Source organism: Oncorhynchus gorbuscha, unplaced genomic scaffold, assembly GCF_021184085.1.
Source record: "Oncorhynchus gorbuscha isolate QuinsamMale2020 ecotype Even-year unplaced genomic scaffold, OgorEven_v1.0 Un_scaffold_6645, whole genome shotgun sequence".
NCBI classification, from domain to species: Eukaryota; Metazoa; Chordata; class Actinopteri; order Salmoniformes; family Salmonidae; genus Oncorhynchus; species Oncorhynchus gorbuscha.
In genome coordinates, this window is record NW_025750191.1 from 1 (window position 1) to 20,318 (window position 20,318).

The 20,318-nt window shown below is 42.5% G+C and overlaps 1 protein-coding gene and 1 long non-coding RNA gene across 2 annotated transcripts; one reads left to right on the forward strand and one right to left on the reverse strand.

Moving 5' to 3' along the window:
- The first annotated feature begins 3,734 nt into the window (after positions 1-3,734).
- On the forward strand, positions 3,735-5,873 carry LOC124029518. Its single transcript, XR_006837788.1, has 2 exons — positions 3,735-3,917; positions 5,146-5,873. It is a non-coding gene; the product is annotated as an uncharacterized LOC124029518 (long non-coding RNA).
- Positions 5,874-12,093: 6,220 nt separating this feature from the next.
- On the reverse strand, positions 12,094-20,270 carry LOC124029517 (dihydropyrimidinase-related protein 4-like; the record flags this gene model as incomplete). Its single annotated transcript, XM_046341202.1, has 7 exons — positions 12,094-14,706; positions 16,677-16,854; positions 18,800-18,979; positions 19,282-19,452; positions 19,850-19,990; positions 20,099-20,110; positions 20,259-20,270. Coding segments are annotated over 7 exons (786 nt in total), but the record flags the coding sequence as incomplete, so codon positions are not given.
- Between the last annotated feature and the right edge of the window lie 48 nt (positions 20,271-20,318).

Sequence of the window (20,318 nt, forward strand, 5' to 3'; positions counted from 1 at the left end):
TTCAGTGGCCAACTGTGACATAACTACAGCTGCTCCTCGGGGACACCCAGTCCAGCCGCACACCATCCCGACACTCCCAACCAACACGGCTCCATGAATATAATCAGAATTCATGTAAACATTACAGTTTTCAAAATATAGCTTGTCCAAAAAAAAAAGTTGTCTCTTGGCACACCTTAGGGGAAAGTTGAGCCCGGGACAGGGTAAGATAGGCCGCCTACAAATTTCTGAACTGAATAAAATTTTACCACTACCTTGTTAAAAAACATGTCAATTTTTATTTCCCAAATCACAATCACTTTTTAAAAAAAAACAGCATTTTAAGCATCTTTGAACTCAGGCTTAACACCTGAGAAACTTTTTAAAACACTTTTAACATGGGCCAGGCCCTGTTGTTACCTCATATCCCAGAGATAATGCCAGAGATAATGCCTTGGATTATGCCTGGGAAGAAAACACTTCAACTGATCTGACATGGTTGTTTGAAACCCTGACCAAGTGAGATGGAGATAATCTGGTTGATTACTGTCACACACATGTGTATGTTGACTCACCCCTGACCTCTCTCTAACCTCTGACCCCAGAGGGAGCTGACGTCTGCCCTGAGACCTCTACAAGAGAAGCTGGAGGCTCTGAACACTGTCAAGCAGACCTGTGAGGAGTCAGCTGAACACATCAAGGTTAGGAGGGGTCAAAAGGCTGAACACATCAAGGTTAGGAGGGGTCAGAAGGGCTGAACACATCAAGGTTAGGAGGGGTCAGAAGGGCTGAACACATCAAGGTTAGGAGGGGTCAGGCTGAACACATCAAGGTTAGGAGGGGTCAGGCTGAACACATCAAGGTTAGGAGGGGTCAGGCTGAACACATCAAGGTTAGGAGGGGTCAGCTGAACACATCAAGGTTAGGAGGGGTCAGCTGAACACATCAAGGTTAGGAGGGGTCAGGCTGAACACATCAAGGTTAGCAGGGGTCAGGCTGAACACATCAAGGTTAGGAGGGGTCAAAAGGCGTCAGATCCATCCATAGACAGAACGATGGATCATTTCTGGGTTTGAATGTGACTAGTTCTGTGTCGTACCATTGATCAAATATACTCCCATCAGGACTGTGAAATGGTAACAGCACAATAACTGGGATTGATGTTGAAACAGTAGATGCAGTCAAAGTACAGTATCAATATCATACAGTAGAAGTACATCAGACAGGAGATCCAGTCGAAGTACATTATCATTGATACCAGACATGAGATCCAGTCGAAGTACATTATCATTGATATCAGACAGGAGATCCAGTCGAAGTACATTATCATTGATATCAGACAGTAGATCCAGTCGAAGTACATTATCATACTATATATCAGACAGTAGATCCAGTCGAAGTACATTATCGTTGATATCAGACAATAGATCCAGTCGAAGTACATTATCATTGATATCAGACAATAGATCCAGTCGAAGTACATTATCATTGATATCAGACATTAGATCCAGTCGAAGTACATTATCGTTGATATCAGACAGTAGATCCAGTCGAAGTACATTATCATTGATATCAGACAATAGATCCAGTTGAAGTACATTATCATTGATATCAGACAATAGATCCAGTTGAAGTACATCATTGTTGATATCAGACAGTAGATCCAGTCGAAGTACATTATCATTGATATCAGACAGTAGATCCAGTCGAAGTACATTATCATTGATATCAGACAATAGATCCAGTTGAAGTACATCATTGTTGATATCAGACAGTAGATCCAGTTGAAGTACATCATTGTTGATATCAGACAGTAGATCCAGTCGAAGTACATTATCATTGATATCAGACAGTAGATCCAGTCGAAGTACATTATCATTGATATCAGAGAATAGATCCAGTTGAAGTACATTATCATTGATATCAGACAGTAGATCCAGTGGAATATATTATCATACTATATATCAGACAGTAGATCCAGTCGAAGTACATTATCATTGACATAATTTCCTGAGCTCCTAATTCCACTTGATAAACTGCTAAAGTATTGATAGAGATGAGGTCATTGGGATTCTGATATTCCCTCCATCTCCTACATCTCCTCCTTTCATTCCTTCCTTTCCCCGTCGTCCCCTATCCCCGTTTACCCCTGCAGAGCCAGGCACAGCAGACCGAGCGCCTGGTCCAGCAGCAGTTTGAGAAGCTGCACCAGTTCCTCCGAGACGAGGAAGATGCTGTGATCTCTGCTCTGAAGGAAGAGGAGCAGGAGAAGACCCAGGGGATGAGGGACAGGATAGACAGAACAACAGACCAGATCAACTCTCTATCTGAGGCCATTGAGGTGACGGTGGAGGCCATGGACACTGGTGATGACATAACCTTCCTCAAGGTACGGACTCATCAGAGAACGAGATCACGGTATGAAAAGAGGTTGTAATATAAGGATATTATCGTTTGCCTTTCAAGTAAGACGTCATATTTTCCATTAGAACTTCAAGAGGACCTCTGACAGGTGGGTGTGTTGCTCCATTCTTTTCCTTCATAGTTGTGCATCTTGTAATCTCAGCACCTATAACCTCTAACCTAATCTCACCTCTAACCTAATCTCACCTCTAACCTAATTTCACCTCTAACCTAATTTCACCTCTAACCTCATCTCACCTATAACCTCATCTCACCTCTAACCTAATCTCACCTCTAACCTAATCTCACCTCTAACCTAACCCTAATCTCACCTATAACCTAATTTCACCTAACCTAAATCTCTCACATCTATAACCTCATCTCACCTATAACCTCATCTCACCTCTAACCTAATCTCACCTCTAACCTAATCTCACCTCTAACCTAACCTAATCTCACCTATAACCTCATCTCACCTATAACCTCATCTCACCTCTAACCCTAACTCTAACCTTTCACCTCTAACCTAACCTCTTTCACCTATAACCTCATCTCACCTATAATTTCACCTCTAACCTAATTTCACCTCTAACCTAATTTCACCTCTAACCTAATTTCACCTCTAACCTAATTTCACCTCTAACCTAATTTCACCTCTAACCTAATCTCACCTATAACCTAATCTCACCTATAACCTAATCTCATCTATAACCTAATCTCACCTACAACCTAATCTCACCTATAACCTAATCTCACCTACAACCTAATCTCACCTACAACCTAATCTCACCGAAAACCAAATCTAATTTTGAACCTAATCTCAGCTACAACCAAATCTCACCTATAACCAAATTTCGCATGGGCTACCTCTGTCTGTCTGTCACAAGCGATTATACATTTTGTAAACCTGTTGACACATGAACCTTCCTCCTACAGGACTCAGGTGACAGTACAGGAGCCAGATGAGGTGACAGGAGCTCTGCTGGACGTAGCCAAACACCTGGGCTGTCTCAACTACAGAGTCTGGGAGAGGATGCAGGACTTCATTACGTACAGTGAGTAGAGGGAGACCATAAAACCACAATACATGTGCAGATAATGTGTTTTGAGTACCGTAGGAATGATAACTCAATGTACACTCTCTCTCTCTCTCTCTCTCTCTCTCTCTCTCCTCTCTCTCTCTCTCTCTCTCTCTCTCTCTCTCTCTCTCTCTCTCTCTCTCTCTCCCTCTCTCCCTCTCTCCCTCCCTCCCTCCCTCCCTCCCTCCCAGCTCCTGTGACTTTGGACCCCAACACGGCTAATGTCTGCCTGTCTCTGTCTGATGATCTGACCAGCCTGCGGTACACACACAGAGGAGGAGGAGCGACTCCCTGACAACCCAGAGAGGTTCTGTTACTATGAGAGTGTCCTGGGTTCCGAGGGCTTCAACTCCGGACGACACACCTGGGACGTGGAGGTGGGCGTGAACAGCGAGTGGGCCGTGGGCGTGGCACGGGAGACGGTCTCGAGGAAGGAGTGGTTCACCCCGAGCCCAGGTACTGCCATTGTGCCATTGAGCAAGGCACATAACTCTCAACAACACAAAAACAACTCTCTAACTAGAGGCGCTGCTCTGTGGCTGACCCTGTCCCAGCTCCTGTGAATTTGGACCCCAACACGGTTAATTCTGCAAAAAGAAACCTGTTTCTCAAATGGACTAAAGTATCTATTGGTTTGGCTGAAGTAGGCCGTCATTGTAAATAAGAGGTTCTGTTCTAACTAAGTGTCATAGTTAAATAAGGGTTAAATAAATAAAATATGTATAATCTATTCTATTCTATTCTATTCCATTCTACTCTATTCCATTCTATTATATTTCATTCTATTCTATTCCATTCTATTTTATTGCATTCCATTCTATTATATTGCATTCTATTACATTCTATTCTATTCCATTCTATTATATTCCATTCTATTGACCCTATTCCATTCTATTTTATTGCATTCTATTCTATTCATTCTATTTCATTCCATTCTATTATATTGCATTCTATTACATTCTATTCTATTCCATTCTATTATATTCCATTCTATTCTATTCCATTCTATTTTATTGCATTCCATTCTATTATATTGCATTCTATTACATTCTATTCTATTCCATTCTATTATATTCCATTCTACTCTATTCCATTCTATTTTATTGCATTCTATTCTATTCCATTCTATTTTATTGCATTCCATTCTATTCCATTCTATTTTATTGCATTCTATTCTATTCCATTCTATTTTATTGCATTCCATTCTATTCCATTCTATTTTATTACATTCTATTCTATTCCATTCTATTCTATTCCATTCTATTCTATTCCATTCTATTCTATTCCATTCTATTTTATTGCATTCCATTCTATTATATTGCATTCTATTCCATTCTATTCTATTCCATTCTATTATATTCCATTCTATTCTATTCCATTCTATTCTATTCCATTCTATTCTATTCCATTCTATTATATTCCATTCTATTCTATTCCATTCTATTTTATTGCATTCTATTCTATTCCATTCTATTTTATTGCATTCCATTCTATTCCATTCTATTTTATTGCATTCTATTCTATTCCATTCTATTTTATTGCATTCCATTCTATTCTATTCCATTCTATTTTATTGCATTCCATTCTATTTTATTGCATTCCATTCTATTCCATTCTATTTTATTGCATTCTATTCTATTCCATTCTATTCTATTCCATTCTATTATATTGCATTCTATTCTAGAGAGGGGCCTGTGGACCATCTGCTACTATGGAGGTGAATACCGCGCCCGCACGGCCACCGCCACCCCCCTGGTCCTGAAAAGAAGGCCCCAGGAGGTCAGAGTGCAGCTGGACTGGGACAGAGGCAGGGTGATCTTCTCTGACGCCTCAGACAACACGCTCATCTACAAGTTCCAACACAAGTTCACCCATAGAGTGTTCCCTTACTTCTCCAACACCTGCAAGAGACATCCTCTGAGGATCTCAGCCGGGAAGGTGTCAGTTACAGCGGAGTAGCTTGGTTCATTCATTAAGAGCTGATTTGGTAAATCTATAGTTCAGGGACATTAAAAAGCTGTTGCTGCAGAACAGGTAAAAACATTGGCTTTAAAGTGGATGCACCTTTACTGCAGCAAAGGCATTTTTATGCAGCTACGTGACTGCTTTCTGTCTCTCTGGGTTCCAACCTAAATAAATAATTACTGACTCTCTGGGTTCTAATCTAAATAGATAATTACTGACTCTCTCTGGGTTCTAATCTAAATAGATCATTACTGACTCTCTCTGGGTTCTAATCTAAATAAATAATTACTGGCTCTCTGGGTTCCAACCTAAATAAATAATTACTGACTCTCTGGGTTCCAACCTAAATAAATAATTACTGACTCTCTGGGTTCCAACCTAAATAAATAATTACTGACTCTCTGGGTTCCAACCTAAATAAATAATTACTGACTCTCTGGGTTCCAACCTAAATAAATAATTACTGACTCTCTGGGTTCCAACCTAAATAAATAATTACTGACTCTCTCTGTGTTCTAATTTAAATAGATAATTACTGACTCTCTCTGTGTTCTAATTTAAATAGATAATTACTGACTCTCTCTGTGTTCTAATCTAAATAGATAATTACTGACTCTCTCTCTGTGTTCTAATCTAACTAGATAATTACTGACTCTCTCTCTCTCTCTGTGTTCTAATCTAAATAGATAATTATTGACTCTCTCTGTGTTCTAATCTAAATAGATAATTACTGACTCTCCCTGTGTTCTAATCTAAATAGATAATTACTGACTCTCCCTGTGTTCTAATTTAAATAGATAATTACTGACTCTCTCTCTCTCTGTGTTCTAATCTAAATAGATCATTACTGACTCTCTCTCTCTGTATTCTCTCTGTGTTCTAATCTAAATAGATCATTACTGACTCTCTCTCTCTGTATTCTAATCTAAATAGATCATTACTGACTCTTTCTCTCTGTATTCTAATCTAAATAGATCATTACTGACTCTCTCTCTCTGTATTCTAATCTAAATAGATCATTACTGACTCGCTCTCTCTCTGTATTCTAATCTAAATAGATCATTACTGACTCTCTCTCTGTGTCCAATTTGTAAGTCGCTCTGGATAAGAGCGTCTGATAAATGACTTAAATGTAAATGTAAATGTAATGTTCTAATCTAACTAGATCATTACTGACTCTCTCTCTCTGTATTCTAATCTAAATAGATAATTACTGACTCTCTCTGGGTTCTAATCTAACTAGATCATTACTGACTCTCTCTCTCTGTATTCTAATCTAAATAGATAATTACTGACTCTCTCTGGGTTCTAATCTAACTAGATAATTACTGACTCTCCCTCTGTGTTCTAATCTAAATAGATCATTATTGACTCTCTCTGTATTCTAATCTAAATGGATAATTACTGACTCTCTCTGTGTTCTAATTTAAATAGATCATTATTGACTCTCTCTGTATTCTAATCTAAATAGATCATTACTGACTCTCTCTGTGTTCTAATTTAAATATATCATTATTGACTTGTGCAGCAACGTAAACATGCTATAAAATACCTTTAGTCTTTACATTAGAGGGTATGAATGCAGGGCTTGTATGACCTCCATGCGATTTGCACTAATTTAATTTAACAGTAGCAATGTGATGCATTATATGTTTTCTTTGACAGGGTACAGTATAAAATGCTTTTGTAACATTTGATATACACTGTATTGTTTGCGTAAAAGGTTTTTCTTGTTTTCCTATCCCATGCTTTCAGGAGAATCTTTGCACAAACAAATGATTGTAGTTAGGCAGGCCTAAAGTACTGTAGCAATGTTAACATGAAACATACAACTGTTTTAAAACCGCTTGTCCATATGAACGAACATAAAGACATAAAGCAATTGGATCTGTTGTGGTTTCGTGTCAGTGGTTTTCAGAGCAGAGTGATGGAGGGTGTGTAACCTTTCAGAGCAGAGTGAGGGAGGGTGTGTAACCTTTCAGAGCAGAGCAGGGTGAGGGAGGGTGTGTAACCTTTCAGAGCAGAGTGAGGGAGGGTGTGTAACCTTTCAGAGCAGAGCAGGGTGAGGGAGGGTGTGTAACCTTTCAGAGCAGAGTGAGGGAGGGTGTGTAACCTTTCAGAGCAGAGTGAGGGAGGGTGTGTAACCTTTCAGAGCAGGGTGAGGGAGGGTGTGTAACCTTTCAGAGCAGAATGAGGGAGGGTGTGTAACCTTTCAGAGCAGAGTGAGGGAGGGTGTGTAACCTTTCAGAGCAGGGTGAGGGAGGGTGTGTAACCTTTCAGAGCAGGGTGAGGGAGGGTGTGTAACCTTTCAGAGCAGGGTGAGGGAGGGTGTGTAACCTTTCAGAGCAGGGTGAGGGAGGGTGTGTAACCTTTCAGAGCAGAGCAGGGTGAGGGAGGGTGTGTAACCTTTCAGAGCAGAGCAGGGTGAGGGAGGGTGTGTAACCTTTCAGAGCAGAGCAGGGTGAGGGAGGGTGTGTAACCTTTCAGAGCAGAGTGATGGAGGGTGTGTAACCTTTCAGAGCAGAGTGAGGGAGGGTGTGTAACCTTTCAGAGCAGAGCAGGGTGAGGGAGGGTGTGTAACCTTTCAGAGCAGAGTGAGGGAGGGTGTGTAACCTTTCAGAGCAGAGCAGGGTGAGGGAGGGTGTGTAACCTTTCAGAGCAGAGTGAGGGAGGGTGTGTAACCTTTCAGAGCAGAGTGAGGGAGGGTGTGTAACCTTTCAGAGCAGGGTGAGGGAGGGTGTGTAACCTTTCAGAGCAGAATGAGGGAGGGTGTGTAACCTTTCAGAGCAGAGTGAGGGAGGGTGTGTAACCTTTCAGAGCAGGGTGAGGGAGGGTGTGTAACCTTTCAGAGCAGGGTGAGGGAGGGTGTGTAACCTTTCAGAGCAGGGTGAGGGAGGGTGTGTAACCTTTTCAGAGCAGGGTGACCTTTCAGGAGGGTGTGTAACCTTTCAGAGCAGAGCAGGGTGAGGGAGGGTGTGTAACCTTTCAGAGCAGAGCAGGGTGAGGGAGCAGAGCAGGGTGAGGGAGGGTGTGTAACCTTTCAGAGCAGAGTGATGGAGGGTGTGTAACCTTTCAGAGCAGAGTGAGGGAGGGTGTGTAACCTTTCAGAGCAGAGCAGGGTGAGGGAAGGTGTGTAACCTTTCAGAGCAGAGCAGGGTGAGGGAGGGTGTGTAACCTTTCAGAGCAGAGCAGGGTGAGGGAGGGTGTGTAACCTTTCAGAGCAGGGTGAGGGAGGGTGTGTAACCTTTCAGAGCAGAGCAGGGTGAGGGAGGGTGTGTAACCTTTCAGAGCAGAGCAGAGTGAGGGAGGGTGTGTAACCTTTCAGAGCAGAGTGAAGGAGGGTGTGTAACCTTTCAGAGCAGAGTGATGGAGTGTAAACCTTCACAGCAGAGTGATGGAGCGTAAACCTTCAGAGCAGAGTGATGGAGTGTAAACTTTCACAGCAGAGTGAGGGAGCGTAAATTTTCAGATCATATGAACCATACCCCAGCTGTTACACAACACATTATAATCCTGGGATGACATGACACCTGTTTCCGTCTGTCTGGTGTGTGTGTGCGTGTGTGTGTGTCAGACCAGAGCATCTACGTCACGTGACTCCTTACAGGGGGAACTGGATCCTCCAGCCCTCCAGAGTAGAGGCTCGTTGGCACGCAGCCATGTTCTTAACCTTTCACACACACACACACACACACAGACAGACACAAGTAACGCACACACACAGACACACACACAGACAGACACAAGTAACGCACACACACAGACACACACACACACACACACAGACACACACACACACACACACACACACACACACAGACACACACACACACACATACAGTCGCACACATATAGTCACAAGAACACATATAGTCACACAGAACACATATACACACACACACACACACACACACACACACACACACACACACACACACACACACACACACACACACACACACACACACACACACACACACACACACACACACACACACACACACACACACACACACACAGATGAGTTAACTATGTACCAATGGAGATGTCACAAACAACAGAGAGACATGTAAGAGACCGACTTGATTTGTGCAGAGTCATATTGGATCTACAGTTGAAGTGGGAAGTTTACATACACCTCAGCCAAATACATTTACACTCAGTGTTTCTCAATTCCTGACATTTAATCCCAGTAAAGATTCCCTGTCTAAGGTCAGTTAGGATCACCACTTTATTTTAAGAATGTGAAAAGTCAGAATAATAGGAGAGAAAATTATTTATTTCAGCTTTTATTTCTTTCATCACATTCCCAGTGGGTCAGAAGTTAACATAAACTCAATTAGTATTTGGTAGCATTGCCTTTAAATTGTTTAACTTGGGTCAAATGTTTTGGGTAGCTTCCCACAATAAGATGGGGGATTTTCGGCCCATTCATCCTGACAGAGCTGGTGTAACTGAGTCAGGTTTGTAGGCCTCCTACTTTTCAGTTCTGCCCACAAATTGTCTATAGGCTTGAGGTCAGGGCTTTGTGATGGCCACTCCAATACCTTGACTTTGTTGTCCATAGGCCATTTTTCCACAACTTTGGAAGTATGTGTTATGCTGGTGAATGAGGACCCAAAAGCGACTTAACGAAAACAGAGTCTTTATTCCAGTAAATGACAAAAGTAATAATCCTGGATATAACAAGGAGAAAACAAAACAGGAAAAACTGAAATCCACTCGTAGTTGCGAGGACTGACTGGAGACTCGACCATAGACTGCAGGTTGCTTCGGGAAGGCACCGACCGTAGCAGACTAAGACACCTGCTCACACGCAGCATCTGAAAAAGATAAAACACGACAGGGCGAGACAAGGACACAGAACAGCGAACATCATACAAGGATCCGACAAGGACAGAAGCGGAAAACAGAGGGAGAAATAGTGGCTCAAATCAGAGGGCAAAATAGGGGACAGGTGTGAAAAGAGTAAATGAGGAACAGCTGGGAGCAGGAACGGAACGATAAGGAGAGAGAGCGAGAGAGGGAGAGAGGAAGGGGAAGAGAGGGATAGAAAGAGGGAAAGAACCTAATAAGACCAGCAGAGGGAAACGAATAGAAGGGAAGCACAGAGACAAGACATGATAACCAATGACAAAACATGACAGTATGCTTGGGGACATTGTCCATTTGGAAGACCCATTTGCGACCAAGCTTTAACTTCCTGACTGATGTCTTGAGATGTTGCTTCAATATATCCATGTAATTTTCCTCTCTCGTGTAGCCATCTATTTTGTGAAGTGTACCAGTCCCGACTGCAGCAAAGCACCCCACAACATGATGCTGCCACCCCCGTGCTTCACGGTTGGGATGGTGTTCTTCAGCTTGCAAGCCTCCCCCTTTTTCCTCCATACACAACGATGGGCATTATGGCCAAACAGTTCTATTTTTGTTTCATCAGAACAGAGGACATTTCTTCAAAAAGTACGATCTTTGTCCCCATGTGCAGTTGCAAACTGTAGTCTGGCTTTTTTATGGCGGTTTTGGAGCAGTGTCTTCTTCCTTGCTGAGCGGCCTTTCAGGTTATGTCGATATAGGACTCATTTTACTGTGGATATAGATACTTGTGTATCTGTTCCCTCCAGCATCTTCACAAGGTCCTTTACTGTTGTTCTGGGATTGATTTGCACTTTTCGCACCAAAGTAAGTTCATCTCTAGGAGACAGAATGCGTCTCCTTCCAGAGCGGTATGACGGCTGCGTGGTCCCATGGTGTTTATACTTGTGTACTATTGTTTGTACAGGTGAACGTGGAACCTTCAGGCGTTTGGACATTTCTCCAAAGGATGAACCAAACAATTCATTTTCTGAGGTCTTGGCTGATTTCTGTTGATTGTCCCATGATGTCACACAAAGAGGCACTGAGTTTGAAGGCAGGCCTTGAAATACATCCAGAGGTACACTTCCAATTGACGCAAATTATGTCAATTAGCCTATCAGAATCTTCTAAAGCCATGACATAATTTTCTGGAATTTTCCAAGCCGTTTAAAGGCACAGTCGACTTAGTGTATGTAAACTTCTGACCCACTGGAATTGTGATACAGTGAATTATAAGTGAAATAATCTGTCTGTAAACAAATGTTGTAAAAAGTACTTGTGTCATGCACAAAGTAGATGTCCTAACAGACTTGCCAAAACTATAGTTTGTTTACAAGAAATGTGTGGAGTGGTTGAAAAACAACTATTAATGACACCAACCTAGGTGTATGTAAACTAGTTTTAATGACTCCAACCTAGGTGTATGTAAACTAGTTGTAATGACTCCAACCTAGGTGTATGTAAACTAGTTTTAATGACTCCAACGTAGGTGTATGTAAACTAGTTTTAATGACTCCAACCTAGGTGTATGTAAACTTCAGACGTCAACTGTATATAAGACATGTTATGACTTTTATTTCTTCTTATTGTTTTTTAACCTTTATTTAACCAGGCAAGTCAGTTAAGAACAAATTCTTATTTTCAATGACGGTCTAGGAACAGTGGGTTAACTGCCTGTTCAGGGGCAGAACGACAGATTTGTACCTTGTCGGCTCAGGGGTTTGAACTCGCAACCTTCCGGTTACTAGTCCAACGCTCTAACCACTAGGCTACCCTGCTGTCATTACAAATAACAAAAATAAACCAAATACACTTTTCCCCCTCAACCTTTATTCAGGACATGCTTACATTAGCTTTCGGGACACAGATCCTATTTCCATTGGACACAGAAACAGTAGAAAAAGACTAAAAATTGACCACTTCATTTGACCTTTTTTACATGACCACTTAACGAATGCACACAACCTTTCCAAAGACCGACCGACTAAAAGTACAAACGCCGAAGTCTACAAAAAGTGAGAAAGGAAATTGTAGAAAATTAAATAAAATCATTACAAATAAGAGTTGTTTTTTTTTTAAAGCGAGAGACTTTTAAAACCACTGTTTTATTGTTCACAGCTCCACGTATCCCTGTGTATCCTTGGCAACAACGTGGCTGTTCAATAGCCTGGAATCCTGACTGCTATGCTCTGTTTCACCAAGTCAGTGGAGCATTCAGTATGGCTGAACCAGGCTAGGGTTTCAAAGCACCAGGATGTTTGGTCTTTATATACAAAACATATAAAAGTCACACGATGACAGTGGAACATGGCTGTGCTATAAAGACAACAACACAGATCCAGTATACAGATGCTATGGGCTTCCCTGCACCTCCTATATAGACATGAAGGATTGGAGAAGTTCTTATTCTGACTGAATAGAAGGATTGGAGAAGTTCTTATTCTGACTGAATAGAAGGATTGGAGAAGTTCTTATTCTGACTGAATAGAAGGATTGGAGAAGTTCTTATTCTGACTGAATAGAAGGATTGGAGAAGTTCTTATTCTGACTGAATAGTAGGATTGGAGAAGTTCTTATTCTGACTGAATAGTAGGATTGGTGAAGTTCTTATTCTGACTGAATAGAAGGATTGGAGAAGTTCTTATTCTGACTGAATAGAAGGATTGGAGAAGTTCTTATTCTGACTGAATAGAAGGATTGGAGAAGTTCTTATTCAGACTGAATAGAAGGATTGGAGAAGTTCTTATTCTGACTGACTGAATAGAAGGATTGGAGAAGTTCTTATTCAGACTGAATAGAAGGATTGGTGAAGTTATTACTCTGACTGACTGAATAGAAGGATTAGTGAAGTTCTTATTCTGACTGACTGAATAGAAGGATTGGTGAAGTTCTTATTCTGACTGAATGACTGATTAGAAGGATTGGTGAAGTTCTTATTCTGACTGAATGACTGAATAGAAGGATTGGTGAAGTTATTTCTCCGACTGACTGAATATAATGATTGGTGAAGTTATTACTCCGACTGAATGACTGAATATAATGATTGGTGAAGTTATTACTCCGACTGACTGAATAGAAGGATTGGTGAAGTTATTACTCCGACTGAATGACTGAATATAATGATTGGTGAAGTTATTACTCCGACTGACTGAATAGAAGGATTGGTGTAGTTATTACTCCGACTGACTGAATAGAAGGATTGGTGAAGTTCCTATTCTGACTGACTGAATATACCATGGAAGCAAAGTTAGCTCACCTGCATTGGGATAAAACATCATAATAATATTAAGACAAGCGTGACTAGAGGACTGTCCCTACAGTCTGTTCACAGTAACAGTAATACACACTTATTTCCCTTGTTGTATTTGTAATGAGTAACGATTAAGAGGAAAAGTCATGCATAACAGTAAGAGACGGTAAGATGAAGCCTAAATAGCCTACAGCCATGACTAAATAACAACAGACAGAGAAAAACAAGTTCGCATCAGTCTCAAATGGCCCTCTATTCCCTAGATAGCGCACTACTTTTGTCCTCTAGTGCACTATCTAGGGAATAGAGTTCCATGTTGGACTCAACTACAGAGTTTCTTAGAAGCATTGAAGCAGGCATCACTACGACGAGAGAGAGAGAGAGAGCTGAGAGGCATTCTGTGGTCTAAAGAGAACTACTTTCATCTAGGACTCATGTATCACCATGTTAGTAAAGCTATAGTGAAGCTGAGGAGACGACGACTGAGGAGACGGTTGTCTGACTGAGGAGACAGAGACTGTTTAAGCTGCATGCTATGGAGATCTGACAGGGACAGTTGACTATTGATGGGCAATGAGATAAATTGATTTGAGGAATTGATCACAATATTGATAAAGGATAACAGATCAAAGTACTAAGTTAGTGGGTTTTATCAGTTGGTGTGTCTACCATAGAAATAGAATGACTGGTAACTACATTTACATTTACATTTAAGTCATTTAGCAGACGCTCTTATCCAGAGCGACTTAACTACTAGTGGTAATTGTAGTTCTATGCTGTATACTGGTGGTAACTACTATTGGTAATTGTAGTTCTATGCTGTATACTGGTGGTAACTACTAGTGGTAATTGTAGTTCTATGCTGTATACTGGTGGTAACTACTAGTGGTAAATGTAGTTCTAATCTGTATACTGTTTTACAGTTGTATCTGAGAAGAGGATTGCATGTTCAGGTTTCACTGTTGAGTTTAGTTCTGGAAGCCGGGTGAGATTTGTTTTGATTGATGTAGTTGGTTGTTGCTACAGTAGTTGATTTATTTTTCTCCCTACAGCAGACGCGAGGAGCAAGGAGCTCCCAGGTTCACGACAGGGAGGTGATATTGGAGCGGCCACCGGGTGGCGCCACGATCCTCTGTGCTGAGCGTCGTGGGATGTGGTCGTCAATCTGAGTTCCTGTATCGGAGAACAAGAGCAAAGATCCGTTATAAACAATGGAGTACATTTTGGGTTCTGATAGGAGTAAGACAGTAGAACTACGATTGAAATAACCATTGTACAGCTTCCCAAATCCCTGACCTTAGATGTAACTACAGCTATACTGTAGCTATAATTGGTCCTGTGTGGTTCAACAGAGACAGTAAACAGAGCTAGAAGTTAGACTAATAAGGCTGACAGGATAGACAGGACTCCCAATTAGAAAGATGATTGGCTGAAACAAGGGAATGGGAGTGAGATGGTCAGAGTGAGAGAGAAGGAGGGAGAGGGAGGAAGACGGAGAGCGTGGAAGAGAGGGAGATGGGGGAGAGAGAGAGAGTGAGAAGGGGAGACACCGAGAGAAAAGGAAGGACAAATAAATCATTAAATAACAACTGTGTCTCTATCTATAAGCATCCTAATCTCTCTCCACCTTCTCACTCCCCCCCCATCTCCCTCACTTCCACTCTCTCCGTCTTCCTCCCTCTCCCTCCTTCTCTTTCACTCTGACCATCTCACTCCCCCCCCATCTCCCTCTCTTCCACTCTCTCCGTCTTCCTCCCTCTCCCTCCTTCTCTTTCACTCTGACCATCTCACTCCCCCCCCATCTCCCTCACTTCCACTCTCTCCGTCTCCCTCCTCCTCTTTCACTCTGACCATCTCACTCCCCCCCCATCTCCCTCTCTTCCACTCTCTCCGTCTTCCTCCCTCTCCCTCCTTCTCTTTCACTCTGACCATCTCACTCCCCCCCCATCTCCCTCTCTTCCACTCTCTCCGTCTTCCTCCCTCTCCCTCCTTCTCTTTCACTCTGACCATCTCACTCCCATTCCCTCCTGACATCAAGACAAAAGGAGACAGTTTCCTGTCTGGTACTTCCAGAGAGTGAAAGAGATTTGATCTTAATGAGAATAACCCTGTATAGAATAACCCTGTATAGAATAACCCTGTGTAGAATAACCCTGTGTAGAATAACCCTGTATAGAATAACCCTGTATAGAATAACCCTGTGTAGAATAACCCTGTGTAGAAATAACCCTGTATAGAATAACCCTGTATAGAATAACCCTGTGTAGAATAACCCTGTGTAGAATAACCCTGTGTAGAATAACCCTGTATAGCATAACCCTGTATAGCATAACCCTGTATAGCATAACCCTGTATAGAATAACCCTGTGTAGAATAACCCTGTGTAGAATAACCCTGTGTAGAATAACCCTGTATAAATAACCCTGTATAGCATAACCCTGTATAGAATAACCCTGTATAGAATAACCCTGTATATAGAATAACCCTGTATAGCATAACCCTGTATAGAATAACCCTGTATAGAATAACCCTGTATAGAATAACCCTGTATAGAATGACCCTGTATAGAATGACCCTGTATAGAATAACCCTGTGTAGAATAACCCTGTATAGAATAACACTGTATAGAATAACCCTGTGTAGAATAACCCTGTGTAGAATAACCCTGTGTAGAATAACCCTGTATAAATAACCCTGTATAGCATAACCCTGTATAGAATGACCCTGTATAGAATAACCCTGTGTAGAATAACCCTGTATAGAATAACACTGTGTAGAATAACCCTGTGTAGAATAACCCTGTGTAGAATAACCCTGTATAAATAACCCTGTATAGAATAACCCTGTATAGCATAACCCTGTATAGAATAACCCTGTATAGAATAACCCTGTATATAGAATAACCCTGTGTAGAATAACCCTGTATAGAATAACCCTGTATAGAATAACCCTGTATAGAATAACCCTGTATAGAATAACCCTGTATAGAATAACCCTGTATAGAATAACCCTGTATAGAATAACCCTGTATAGAATAACCCTGTATAGAATAACCCTGTATAGCATAACCCTGTATAAATAAAGGTTAAATTAAAAAAGTGAGGAGAAACATCCACACCCAGTAAAGAGTAGATGAAGCTTACCCATACCGGATAGGGTGAAACCAGACTGGTGCAGGTTCCTGGTGGGGCCGAGGGGGCCCTTCCCTGGGCACTGGGGCCCCCTGCTGGAGGGAGTGGCCGGCACTGACTTAGTCATGCTGATGACATCATGGACCGGTCCATCATAGTTCCCTCGGGGGACGCCACGGGCATCAGCCATCTGGAGAGGGAGGAGAATGTCATGTAAAGGATCATGTAAATCATCAACCATCTGGAGAGAATGTCATGTTAGGATAATGTAAATATTCAGCCATCTGGAGAGAATGTCATGTAAAGGATCATGTAAATATTCAGCCATCTGGAGAGAATGTCATGTTAGGATAATGTAGATCATCAACCATCTGGAGAGAATGTCATGTTAGGATAATGTAGATCATCAACCATCTGGAGAGAATGTCATGTTAGGATAATGTAAATATTCAGCCATCTGGAGAGAATGTCATGTAAAGGGTAATGTAGCTGGTCAAGCATCTGGAGAGAATGTCAGGTGAATGTCATGTAAAGGATAAAGTAATTAAGAGGATAATGTAGCCTTAATGTAGCCTCACTAAAAAGTGATTTACTGTGTAATATACAGTAAGTAAAGGGTGGAAAGAGAGTTATGCCACATTTGTAAAAGCACAAGTTGCGATGGACCTTTATACTATCACACTCTTAACATAAGCCATTAGCTGTTAGCCATTAGCCGTTAGCTATTAGCTGTTATCCATTAGCCATTAGCCGTTAGTGTTTAAATTGCTGCAAGTGCACTTCAAAAGCACAGTTTCTTAAAAACCTAATGTGGTAGAGTTTCAGGCCTCTGTCTGTAAAGTTTACCTCTCTGTAAAGTTTACCTCTCTGTAAAGTTTACCTCTCTGTAAAGTTTACCTTTTACCCTGCAAGCATTATCCACTATCTCCTAACCTGCTGTGCTTTTACCCTGCAAGCATTAGCCCCTAGCTCTTACCCTGCTAGCATTAGCCACTATCTCTTACCCTGCTGTGCTTTTACCCTGCAAGCATTAGCCACTATATCCTACCCTGCTGTGCTCTTACCCTGCTAGCATTAGCCACTATCTCTTACCCTGCTAGCATTAGCCACTATCTCCTACCCTGCTGTGCTCTTACCCTGCAAGCATTAGCCACTATCTCTTACCCTGCTGTGCTTTTACCCTGCAAGCATTAGCCACTATCTCTTACCCTGCTGTGCTTTTACCCTGCAAGCATTAGCCACTATCTCCTAACCTGCTGTGCTCTTACCCTGCTAGCATTAGCCACTATATCCTACCCTGCTGTGCTTTTACCCTGCAAGCATTAGCCCCTAGCTCTTACCCTGCTGTGCTTTTACCCTGCAAGCATTAGCCCCTAGCTCTTACCCTGCTAGCATTAGCCACTATTTCCTACCCTGTTCAGCTCGTACCTTGCTAACATTATCCACTATCTCCTACCCTGCTGTGCTTTTAACCTGCTAGCATTAGCCACTATCTCTTACCCTGCTAGCATTAGCCACTATCTCCTACCCTGCTGTGCTTTTACCCTGCCATCATTAACCCCTAGCTCTTACCCTGGTTAGCCTTCACCACTATTCTCTTACCCTGCTGGTTGTTAGCCCCTAGCTCTTACCCTGGTTAGCCTTCATCGCTCTTCTCTTACCCTGCTGGTTGTTAGCCCCTTACCCTGATTAGCCATCATCTCTCTTCTCTTACCCTGCTGGTTGTTAGCCCCTAGCTCTTACCCTGGTTAGCCTTCATCTCTCTCCTCTTACCCTGCTGGTTGTTGGCCCCTAGCTCTTACCCTGGTTAGCCTTCATCTCTCTCCTCTTACCCTGCTGGTTGTTAGCCCCTAGCTCTTACCCTGGTTAGCCTACATCTCTCTTCTCTTACCTTGCTGGTTAGCCTACATCTCTCTTCTCTTACCTTGCTGGTTAGCCTTACATCTCTCTTCTCTTACCTTGCTGGGTCTTAGCCCCTAGCTCTTACCCTGGTTAGCCTACATCTCTCTTCTCTTACCTTGCTGGGTCTTAGCCCCTAGCTCTTACACTGGTTAGCCTTCATCTCTCTTCTCTTGCCCTGCTGTGTCTTAGCCCCTCGCTCTTACCCTGGTTAGCCTTCATCTCTCTTCTCTTACCTTGCTGCGTGCTTTGATCCTCTTGTAGATGAAGTCAGGATAAGCCTTCCTGGGTACGAAGCGTCCAGAGCCCTCTGTGACGTTCAGCTTTCCCCCCTCCAGGACGATCTTCCCCTGACTGATCACCACCACCGGGGCTCCCCGGACCTCCATGCCCTCAAAGATGTTAATCTCCACTGTCTGGAAACACACACAAGGACAGAATAATGAACATCCAGCTCAGACATGATATCATCATCACTAAACCCTTACAGACAGACGGACAAAACTCCTCCAGACACATTGGAGAGGAATGTCTGAATGATGTCTGGAGGTTGACTGTGAAAGAGAGGGAGAGGGGGAGGGTGTGTGTGTGTGTGTGTGTGTGTGTGTGTGTGTGTGTGTGTGTGTGTGTGTGTGTGTGTGTGTGTGTGTGTGTGTGTGTGTGTGTGTGTGTGTGTGTGTGTGTGTGTGTGTGTGTGTGTGTGTGTGTGTGTGTGTACCAGTGCGTGGGTCGCGGCTGAGATGGTCTTGGTCTCCTTGGGGTTCCAGATCACGATGTCTGCGTCTGACCCCACAGCGATCCTTCCTTTACGAGGATACAGGTTGAACAGCTTGGCAGCGTTGGTGCTCGTCACCGCAACAAACTCATTCTCATCCATCTTGCCTGTCGCCTGGGGAATACAGAACAACACATCCTCTTCACGATCAGGAGAGAGCTGTCTTTTATACAACAATGCAAAGACGTTACTGTTAAAGACATATCGCATATCGTGAAGAAGAAGAAGAAGAATAGGAAGAAGAAGAATAGGAAGAAGAATAGGAAGAAGAAGAAGAAGAAGAAGAAGAAGAAGAAGAAGAAGAAGAAGAAGAAGAAGAAGAAGAAGAAAAAGCAACAACAACAACAGAAACAGGGGTGTCCTACGGTGGTCTAGCTGTCTAAACTGCTGCCTCCAGATCATATATACAGCATCACTTTGAATCAGACCAACTACAGAAACTCTTTATTTCCCACTGTAAAGCATACAATGACAAAAAATAAACCTTTAGAAAATAAACAACAACACATACCTGGCCTTCTCCCCAGACGATGGCTAGCCCTCTCGATGCAAGGTTAGTTCCCTCAGGGATGAGGGGTGAAGTTGTCTTTCCCAGCAGCCTTCTGGACGTCGAGAAGGTGCTGTGGCCACTGGCCGTCACCTGAGGTCTCCACTGTGGACAGAAAGAACAGGACAGTCAGACCACTGTGGACCAAGAGAACAGGACAGTCAGACCACAGCATAGTGAGTCATCATCTAAGAGGACAACACAGTGAGTCACCATCAGGGATGACTAAGAGAACAACACAGTGAGTCACCATCAGGGATGACTAAGAGAACAATACAGTGAGTCACCATCAGGGATGACTAAAGAGAACAACACAGTGAGTCACCATCAGGGATGACTAAGAACAACACAGTCATCATCAGGGATGACTCACCATCAGGGATGACTAAGAGAACAATACAGTGAGTCACCATCAGGGATGACTAAGAGAACA